Source organism: Pleuronectes platessa, chromosome 14 (genome assembly GCF_947347685.1).
Source record: "Pleuronectes platessa chromosome 14, fPlePla1.1, whole genome shotgun sequence".
Lineage (NCBI taxonomy): Eukaryota > Metazoa > Chordata > Actinopteri > Pleuronectiformes > Pleuronectidae > Pleuronectes > Pleuronectes platessa.
Window position 1 is genome coordinate 24477046 of NC_070639.1, and position 10817 is coordinate 24487862.

The following is a 10817-nucleotide window of genomic DNA, read 5'->3' on the forward strand; positions in this document are numbered from 1 at the left end:
GCTCTGTATAAAGAGCTCCTGGTTACCATGTGATGAGGAGAGGCTTCAGTCCCACTGATCTCAGAGCTGTGACAAAGATCCACCTGATCAGTTCTTCACTGATGAAGTGAGAGAACAAACTGTCTCAGATCAGATGAAGACGACACCGTCTCTGTCCCTCGTGTGAGGACATGTCCAGGAGATATTTCTGAGATCAGCTCAACTGAACCTGACAGACACAGTCAGGCTAAGTGGTCACATGACGCTGGTTATCAACTCGTTAAGTTAACTCAGGTTTTCCTCATCTAAAAGGGGCGGGGTTTACTGTGGATGACCAATCACAGACATGGACAGTTTGACTGACAGCAGAGCCTCATATTTCACAACCATACGGTGGCCCTGAAAACTCAACGAACGGCAACTTGAGAAAACACATGCAAGTTGACAAAACACCAGCAAAGTAAAAAAACATCTTCATCAATTTCACAACACAACACAACACATTACAGCAACGTGCTGCAAATAGAGAAACGCGCAGCAAATACCGTTGTACTGTACAGCCACTGCAGAGGGGCCGAAGAGCCGCGGGTGGCCGAACCCTGTGTGGAACCGAATTTCTATGGTGTATTGGACGTTTTTGTGGCAGCAGTGTCCATCACTTTTAGCTGTCCCCGGGAAACACTTCCGTTGTGTTGTGGCCTCTTCTTGCTGCGCGTTTGGCTTCTTGCTGCGCGTTCCGGTATTTGCAGCGCTTTTCTCTTTTTGCAGCGCGTTGCTGTAATGTGTTGTGTTGTGTTGTGAAATTGATGAAGATGTTTTTTTACTTTGCTGGTGTTTTGTCAACTTGCATGTGTTTTCTCAAGTTGCCGTTCGTTGAGCTTTCAGGGCCACCGTACAACCAGGACCAAACTGTTTTATAATAAAAATCAGAGGAGAACAAACACATGATCCAGAAAAAAAAGAAACTCGGTCACAGCTGCTAAATGCAGGAAGAAAAGTTGGTAAAACATCTGGATCGTGTCAATGTGTAAGTTACAGCGCCCCCTGGTGGCATCTGGTAAAAATATTACGTGACCACGACAAAATAACGTGTGAACGAGATAAAAAACTCGAGGCCACGAGATCTGAATCTGTTGTTTACTAACAAGTTGAGTGGAAGAGAAGAAGATTCTGGATGAGAAATGTTTGAATCCCAGGATGTGACACACACTGTCTCACTGTCTCTGAGGACACACACTGTCTCACTGTCTCTGAGAACACACACTGTCTCACTACTCTGAGAACACACACTGTCTCACTACTCTGAGAACACACACTGTCTCACTACTCTGAGAACACACACTGTCTCACTGTCTCAATGACTCTGAGGACACACACATGGACCTGTCTCCAGGAAGCTGAGGTCATCTGGTGTTTTGGGGACAGGATGAGTCTGGAGACATTGAGATGTTCTGGGTGAGTTAGAGATCAACTGAACCAACCAGACGTTGATTTAAACTTCCCTTATCCGTCCCTTTAAGGAGAGTGAGCACCACACAACAGTGTAGAGTCACTGTGGTCAGTGGGCGGAGCTTCTATACGGGTTGATCTCCAACTTAACCTGGAGCAGGTTAGCTGTTCATCAGAAGTTACCATGGTGATTGACCTGGTTAAGAAGTGGACGAGCTTCGTAGAACTGAAAAAACTAAACCTGAAGTTAACCTGATAACCACAAATCCTGCTTGGTAGCACAGACCCTGGATCTGTGATACTGACTGTGTTTAGTAACATACTGATGAAAGCAGCGTGGACTGACTCCAACCATCTACTGACCTCAGAGTCTCCAGTCGACAGGTTGGACTCTGCTGTAGATCTAGAAGCTCCTTCACTCCTGAGTCCTGCAGGTCGTAGTTGTAGCTCAGGTCCAGTTCTCTCAGATGAGAGGGGTTTGACCTCAGAGCTGAAGCCAGAGAAGAACAGCTGATCTCTGACAGACTGCAGCTCTTAAACCTGGATAAAGAAATAGGAATATTAGAATGTGTCCTCCTGTTGTTGTGGATCGTCATCATGTCAACACAGACTTTGACAGTCTGCAGTTCTTCAACCTGGATAAAGAATAAAACTTAACTGTAAATTCATGTTCATGTGTGAAAATAACAGAAACATATTCATTTGAAAACAGAATATGAAATCAGACATGTTGGACTAAAACGAGTCTTGATTCAGTACAAATAGATTATTTTGGACCCGGTCTCTGTCCTGCAGATCAGTTTAGGAAATCCAGAACTAAACTCAGTGTTTTAACAAGTAGCTGAATATTTAAAATGTCACAGATTATTAATGAATGGATTCATGTTATGTATGAAGAGGAATAATGTTAAATTTGAAATAAAGGAGATAAATTGTGTATAAATGCTGTTTTAAAGATACAAGATCTACAAAAGTCTGTTAGTGAACTGACCACAGAGTCTCCAGTCGACAGGTTGGATTCTTTAGAAAACCACACAGCTTCTTCACTCCTGAGTCCTTCAGCTTGTTGTAGCTCAGATCCAGTTCTCTCAGATGAGAGGGGTTTGACCTCAGAGCTGAAGCCAGAGAAGAACAGCTGATCTTTGACAGTCTGCAGTTCCTCAACCTGGATAAAGAATAAAACTTAACTGTAAATTAAACTGAGTTCATGTGTGAAAATAACAGACACATATTCATGTCAGCACAGACTCATAACATGGAAGATAAATATGAAATCAGACATGTTGGACTAAAACGAGTCTTGATTCAGTACAAATAGATTATTTTGGACCCGGTCTCTGTCCTGCAGATCAGTTTAGGAAATCCAGAACTAAAGTCAGTGTTTTAACAAATAGCTGAATATTTAAAATGTCACAGATTAATTAATGAATGGATCCAAGTTATGTATGAAGAGGAATTATGTTAAATTATAATTTAATCAGATCAATTGTGTATAAATGTTGTTTATAGATATGAGATCTACAAAAGTCAGTCAGTGATCTGACCACAGAGTCTCCAGTCGACAGGTTGGACTCTGTAGAAAACCACACAGCTCCTTCACTCCTGAGTCCTTCAGCCTGTTTACACTCAGATCCAGGTGTCTCAGATGAGAGGGGTTTGACCTCAGAGCTGAAGCCAGAGAAGAACAGCTGATCTTTGTCAGTCTGCAGATCCTCAACCTGGATAAAGAATAAAACTTAACTGTAAATTAAACTGAGTTCATGTGTGAAAATAACAGACACATATTCATGTCAGCACAGACTCATAACATGGAAGATAAATATGAGATCAGACATGTTGGACTAAAAAACGAGTCCTGATTCAGTACAAATAGATTATTTGGACCCGGTCTCTGTCCTGCAGATCAGTTTAGGAATTCCAGAACTAAACTCAATGTTTAAACAAGTCGCTGAATATTTAAAATGTCACAGATTAATTAATTAATGAATTCATGTTATGTATGAAGAGGAATTATGTTAAATTCAAATTAAATGAGATCAATTGTGTATAAATACTGCTTTATAGATATGAGATCTACGAAAGTCAGTCAGTGAACTGACGTCAGAATCTCCAGTCGACAGGTTGGACTCTGTAGAAAACCACACAGCTCCTCCACTGCTGAGTCCTGCAGGTTGTTTTCACTCAGATTCAGTTCTCTCAGATGAGAGGGGTTTGACCTCAGAGCTGAAGCCAGAGAAGAACAGCTGATCTCTGACAGACTGCAGATCCACAACCTGGATAAAGAATAAAACTTAACTGTAAATTAAACTGAGTTCATGTGTGAAAATAACAGACAAATATTCATGTCAGCACAGACTCATAACATGGAAGATAAAAATTAAATCAGACATGTTGGACTAAAAACGAGTCCTGATTCAGTACAAATAGATTAATTGGACCCGGTCTCTGTCCTGCAGATCAGTTTAGGAAATCCAGAACTAAACTCAGTGTTTTAACAAGTCGCTGAATATTTAAAATGTCACAGATTAATTTATGAATGGATTCAAGTTATGTATGAAGAGGAATTATGTTAAATTCAAAATAAATGAGATCAATTGTGTATAATTGCTGTTTTATAGATATGAGATCTACAAAAGTCAGTCAGTGAACTGACGTCAGAATCTCCAGTCGACAGGTTGGACTCTGTAGAAAACCACACAGCTCCTTCACTCCTGAGTCCTGCAGGTTGTTTCCACTCAGATCCAGTTCTCTCAGATGAGAGGGGTTTGACCTCAGAGCTGAAGCCAGAGAAGAACAGCTGATCTTTGACAGTCTGCAGTTCCACAACCTGAATAAAGAATAAAACTTAACTGTAAATTAAACTGAGTTCATGTGTGAAAATAACAGACAAATATTCATGTGAGCACAGACTCATAACATGGAAGATGAATATGAAATCTTACATGTTGGACTAAAACGAGTCTTGATTCAGTACAAATAGATTATTTGGACCCGGTCTCTGTCCTGCAGATCAGTTTAGGAAATCCAGAACTAAACTCAGTGTTTTAACAAGTAGCTGAATATTTAAAATGTCACAGATTAATTAATTAATGGATTCATGTTATGTATGAAGAGGAATTATGTTAAATTAGAATTAAATTAGATAAATTGTGTATAAATGCTGTTTTATAGATATGAGATCTACAAAAGTCAGTCAGTGAACTGACCACAGAATCTCCAGTCGACAGGTTGGACTCTTTAGAAAACCACACAGCTCCTTCACTCCTGAGTCCTGCAGGTTGTTTCTACTCAGATGCAGTTCTCTCAGATGAGAGGGGTTTGACCTCAGAGCTGAAGCCAGAGAAGAACAGCTGATCTCTGACAGACTGCAGTCCATCAACCTGGATGAAGAATAAAACTTAACTGTAAATTAAACTGAGTTCATGTGTGAAAATAACAGACAAAAATTCATGTCAGCACAGACTCATAACATGGAAGATAAATATGAAATCAGACATGTTGGACTAAAAACGAGTCCTGATTCAGTACAAATAGATTATTTGGACCCGGTCTCTGTCCTGCAGATCAGTTTAGGAAATCCAGAACTAAACTCAGTGTTTTAACAAGTAGCTGAATATTTAAAATGTCACAGATTAATTAATGAATGGATTCAAGTTATGTATGAAGAGGAATTATGTTAAATTAGAATTAAATTAGATAAATTGTGTATAAATGCTGTTTATAGATATGAGATCTACAAAAGTCAGTCAGTGAACTGACCACAGAATCTCCAGTCGAAATGTTTGACTCTGTAGAAAACCACACAGCTCCTTCACTCCTGAGTCCTGCAGGTTGTTGTTGTTAGTCAGATCCAGTTCTCTCAGATGAGAGGGGTTTGACCTCAGAGCTGAAGCCAGAGAAGAACAGCTGATCTTTGACAGACTGCAGCTCATCAACCTGGATAAAGAAATATGAATATTAGAATGTGTCCTCCTGTTGTTGTGGATCGTCATCATGTCAACACAGACTCTCAACATGCTGCTGACCTCAGTCCAGTCTGTGACCTGAAGATAAATATCAGATCAGACATGTTGGACCATTGTTTCATTCATCAGCTTCTTCTCTGTGTGTTGGTCACTGAGCAGGTTTGTGTAATTAAACACTGTTTAAAGTAGGGATGGCTCCTGACAGTCACTCCCTGTTTGTTTCTATACTTATCAACTGTCCAACGTCTTTCAATAAGAATGTGTCTTATTCTGAAAACCTGAGGAGGACGAGTGCTCGGCCTCAGTCCACATGTTATTTACTGACACTTTCTCAGGGATCAGGAGCAGGTGAGTGCAGATGAATGGAGTTGATGAGGTGGACGTGACTGACAGGCTGGGTGAGTGACAGATGACTGAGGGACAGTGAGCAGAGCAGAACTGAGACAATTTAAATAAATAATGACCCAATAAGAAAGAGAGTCTGAAAAGTGAAGAAGGATTTAAGGACCTCAGAGTGTCCAGTCGACAGTTTGGACTCTCCAGTCCAGAACACAGCAGCTTCACTTCTGACTCCTGCAGCTTGTTGTTACTCAGATCCAGTTCTCTCAGATGTGAGGGGTCTGACTTCAGAGCTGAGGCCACGACTTCACAGTGAGTCTCTGAGAGGAAACAACCACTGAGTCTGTAATTAAGTGTAGTTAGAACAGACAGAGGAACTCATTAGATTCAGGTGGTCAAAGATCAAAGTAACAGAACATGTTCATGGCCTCTTGGAGTTCAAGTCTGTCTTTAGGAGATTTCTTCATACATCGTACAAACGCAGGGTGGGAACTCTCTCTCTCTCTCACTCACACACACACACACACAAACACAAACACACACACACTAACACACACACACACACACACACACACACACACACACACACACACACACACACACACACACACACACACAAACACAAACACACACACACAAACACACCACTGATTGAACACGTTATTGATCATGTCTGGACTCACCGAGCCTTCCTGCAGTTCCTCACAGCTGGGATCAGTCTCAGTTGACCTTGGTCTGATGTGTTGAACTTCTCCAGATCCAACTCATCCAGAACCTCCTCTGACATCTGCAGCATGTAGGCCAGAGCTGAGCAGTGGATCTCAGAGAGTTCCTCCTCTGATCTGTTCTCTGACGTCAGGAACTGTTTCATCTGCTGATGAACTGAGTGGTCGTTCATCTCAGTCAGACAGTGGAAGATGTTGATGCTTCTGTCAGGAGAAATGTTATAACTGTCCATCTCCTTCAGGTTGTTGATGACTCTCTGGATGATCTCTGGATTGTTCTCTGTCCGACCCAGCAGGCCTCCTAAGACTCTCTGGTTGGACTCCAGACTGAGGCCGTGAAGGAAGCGAACAAACAGGTCCAGATGACCATTTGTACTGGTGAGGGATTTCTCCATGGTTCTCTTCAGGAGGTCTTCCAGGGAGAAGATACTGTCTGTGTTCCAATATGTTCCCCAGAAGTTGTTGAGTTCTTCTCTGTTCCTCTTGGTGCAACAGTGGAACAAGTAGACTGCAGCAAGAAACTCCTGAACGCTCAGATGAACAAAGCAGTAGACTGATTTCTGGAAGATCACACCCTCTCTTCTGAAGATCTCAGTACAAACTCCTGAGTACACCGAGGCCTCTGTGACATTAAGACCACACCGCTCCAGGTCTTCTTGGTAGAACATGATGTTTCCTTCCTCCAGATGTTTCAGTGCCAGCCTCCCCAGCTTCAGGAGAACGTCCCTGTCAGCCTCCGTCAGCTGCTGTGGAGTCGTCTCATGTCCCTCACCGTACTTGTTGTTCTTCCTCTTTGTCTGAACCAGCAGGAAGTGTGAGTACAGGTCAGTCAGGGTCTTGGGCAGCTCTCCTCTCTGGTCTGTGGTCAACATGTGCTCCAGAACTGTAGCACTGATCCAGCAGAAGACTGGGATTTGACACATGATGTGGAGGCTCCTGGTCGTCTTGATGTGTGAGATGATTCTGCTGCACAGCTCTTCATCACTGAATCTCCTCCTGAAGTACTCCTCCTTCTGGGCCTCAGTGAAGCCTCGTACTTCTGTGACCCTGTCAACACATGAAGGAGGGATCTGATTGGCCGCCGCAGGTCTGGAGGTTATCCAGACGAGAGCCGAGGGAAGCAGATTCCCCCGGATGAGGTTTGTCAGCAGCACGTTGACTGATGACCTCTGTGTGACCTCAGACACAAGCTCCCTGTGGTTGAAGTCCAGAGAAGGTCTGCTTTCATCCAGGCCGTCAAAGATGAACAAAGGTTTACAGACAGTGAGCGTCTCTGCCGTGAGCTTCTGTAACGCTGGATGGAAAACATGGAGCAGCGTGAGAAGACTGTGCTGCTGGTCCTTCACCAGGTTCAGCTCCCTGAACGAAAGCACAGCCAGCAGACCCACATCCTGGTTCTCTAAACCCTCTGCCCAGTCCAGAGTGAACTTCTGCACCGAGAAGGTTTTTCCAACGCCAGCGACGCCGTTGGTCAGGACGACTCTGATGCTGCTCTGCTGGTCAGTGGAGGCTTTAAAGATGTCGTGGACCTTGATGGGAGTGTCCTGGAGGATCTTCTTCTTGGAAGCCGTCTCAAGCTGCCTCACCTCATGTTGAGTATTAACCTCTTCACTCTGTCCCTCTGTGATGTAGAGCTCAGTGTAGATCCTGTTGAGGAGGGTTCTACTTCCTGTTTCATCACTTCCTTCAGTCACATGTTCACATCTCCTACTCACACTGAGCTTATGTTCATCTGAAACCTCCTGCAGACCACGATCTGCTGAAAGACAAGAAACAATGTGAGAGACAGAGAATCTGAGAATCTGCTGATTGTTTTCATCAGATACAGAAAAACTACAGAAAATAAAAGCTTTTTAACTTTGTGCTTTTCTAACGATGTTAAATGTTGATGCTGTATGAAGGAACAAAATAAAACCACATGTGCTGTTGTCAGAAGTGAAGACATCAGCAGACACATGTACAGTGCTGCTCTGACCGGCTGTCTGACCTCCAGCTCCTGTTCTGGATCTTTGTCCACACTGGGGACAGGAGGAGTCTCCTGAAGAACCAGACTGGTCCCAGTATGAGGTGATGCACTGTCTGCAGAACCAGTGTCCACAGCTGGTGGAGACTGGATCCTTCAGGACGTCCTGACACGAAGCACAGCAGGACGACTGCTCCTCCTCAGAAACATGACTCCTCTTCCTCTCCCTGTGAAGACATGTCCTGATAACTCACATGTCACAGTCACAGGTTGTCATCACTTCTGTCAAGGAGGTTTTGTCTTCACCCAGTATGTTTGTGTGTTGGTTGGTTCGTTAGTGGGATTATAAAAAATGACAGATTACCAGTAAACTTGGTGGAAGGTTGTGGTCTGTGAACCAGTATGGGGGGGGGGGGGGGTCCTCTTTCACAGACATGTTCAGAGGACTGATGTTTACCAGTGTGTGGAATTTGGTGCAGATCCAAATCAAAATGAGTCTCTAGTGGATTTCAAAGTGGTTTCATAAGGAGCGTGTTGGTTCTTGGTGGAGGTCTGAGCTCTTTGAGTGATTCTGAGAGATTAGTCACCAACTTCACTGATGACTAATGCAGGGGCCACACTAGAGGAAACTAGATCCTCTTCAGAGCAGGTCACAGTAGAAACAGTCTCTTACTCTGTGTGTGAGGGTCCAGGTTCATTACTGAAGTTTGGAGGACATCCCATGGACCAGTCACTCTTCAGAGACAGACAGCTGGACCCTGGAGACTCTGCTCTCAGTCTGTGGTCCTGACCTCTGCAAACACAAACATGTTTTTATTCAGAACACATCATTCACTGGTTCATTCTGTGAGGATTCAGTTTGGAGCTTCACATGTTTGTAGCAGGTCTCTTACTTTGTGGGTGAGGGTCCAGGTTCATTACTGAAGTTCAGAGGCTCAAACATGGACCGGTCACTCTTCAGAGACTCACAGATGAACCCTGGAGACTCTGCTCTGTCCTCTTCCTCCTCATAACCACTCATCTTCAGTCTGAGAGGAAAAACACAGTGAGCTCACATGAATCAGGACAAACCAGTCTGTTCAAGAAACACACCCAAAAATACCAAGCAAGGACACACACACAGACACACACACACACACACACACACACACACACACACACACACACACACACTCACACACACACACACAAACACACACACACACACTCAGGTGACTGTAACGTATGATTGTGAAAACACTTTGTGTTATTAAACACTTGATGAACAGATGAAGATAAAAAGTGAAACTGTGAGTTAACTCTGTTAATTAGTCCTTTGAAGGCTCTTTGATCCAGACCTGCTGTTCACATCTGTCTCTGGGATCCGATCACATGACGTCTGTCACCAGGTGTGAACTGACAAACTTAGAGTCATGTGATCAGCAGACGGATGTTAACAGCAGGTGTGAGAGTGAGACAGTGAAACTTTCAGAAAGTTGTGTTCACACTCACCTGCTCACTTTCCTTCCTTCTGCTCGTCCAGGTGAAAATGGAGTCGGACACATCCCTGTTCTCAGGCTCCTCCTCCCTGTTCTCAGGCTCCTCCTCCCTGTTGAACCAGTTCACTCTTGAAACCAACCGGTTCAAAGTCCAGTTCATACCCATGAAGATGAACTGGTTCACAGTTCATGTGTTATTGTGATGTTATGATGAAGATGACACACTTAGGATCATGTATTCAGTTAATAATGGACGGTTTGGGATCCTGAATCCAGATCTTCACTTTAACACTGAGTCCTGACTGGGAGCGTCTACTGGGACTGAGACAGACAATGCTGACTGGTCCTTTCTCATGATGTTTAAATGAGTCTCAAAAACTGTGGAATCAAACCATCACTCAGTTCCTTCATGTTCTGATCCTGGTCACTAGTGATGAGTGTGTCTTAGTCCAAGTGAGAGCAGAGAGGAGGAGGACACTGGTGGACCAGAATCAACGTGAGCGGCTGCTTCAAGTGGACGGACTCTGCTCCTCTCCCATTATCTCAAGGTGGGAGGGACTGGGAGTGGGTGGGGGCTCACTGCAGCTTAAGTGAAAGCTGCTCCTGATTGGCTCAGTACTGAATGCATCCTTCACTTGATTGGTCTAATGGCATTTACTAATTTTAGAGGAGAGAAGTTATAAAATCATAGTCAAAAATCGAAAGTACGCCAGAGCAGCTTTTTTCAAACATATGAAACGGTTTAAATGTGAAATGATTTGACGGCTCCCACAGGAAGTGAAGCCAAAACATCTGGATCGCCCCCTAGTGGCCGGCTGCAGTAGAGGTCATAAACCCCTCCTCCTCCATGTTGGTAGATGGGACATGGACTAAAGTAAAAACTCAAAGTAAACGTTAAATAAATGTTTGTCAAAGATGG

General features: G+C 43.7%; 1 protein-coding gene across 4 annotated transcripts in view; it reads right to left on the minus strand.

Annotated features, from left to right (window-relative positions):
- The window catches only part of LOC128456343 (NACHT, LRR and PYD domains-containing protein 12), a 28384-nt gene that overhangs the window by 1187 nt on the left and 16380 nt on the right, over nucleotides 1-10817 (minus strand). The window contains exons 6-17 of one of the 4 annotated variants that reach the window (XM_053440462.1): nucleotides 9314-9448; nucleotides 9094-9213; nucleotides 8445-8647; nucleotides 6416-8213; nucleotides 5902-6075; nucleotides 5188-5364; nucleotides 4635-4808; nucleotides 4082-4255; nucleotides 3528-3701; nucleotides 2973-3146; nucleotides 2420-2593; nucleotides 1792-1968 (exon numbers count right to left, since the gene is read on the minus strand). In XM_053440462.1, the coding sequence (XP_053296437.1) occupies nucleotides 1792-1968; nucleotides 2420-2593; nucleotides 2973-3146; nucleotides 3528-3701; nucleotides 4082-4255; nucleotides 4635-4808; nucleotides 5188-5364; nucleotides 5902-6075; nucleotides 6416-8213; nucleotides 8445-8647; nucleotides 9094-9213; nucleotides 9314-9448 (3654 nt within the window). Of the gene's footprint in view, nucleotides 1-1791; nucleotides 1969-2419; nucleotides 2594-2972; nucleotides 3147-3527; nucleotides 3702-4081; nucleotides 4256-4634; nucleotides 4809-5187; nucleotides 5365-5901; nucleotides 6076-6415; nucleotides 8217-8432; nucleotides 8648-9093; nucleotides 9214-9313; nucleotides 9449-10817 lie in introns of all 4 variants that reach the window. The other 3 variants (XM_053440460.1, XM_053440463.1, XM_053440464.1) reach the window with 3 other exon arrangements.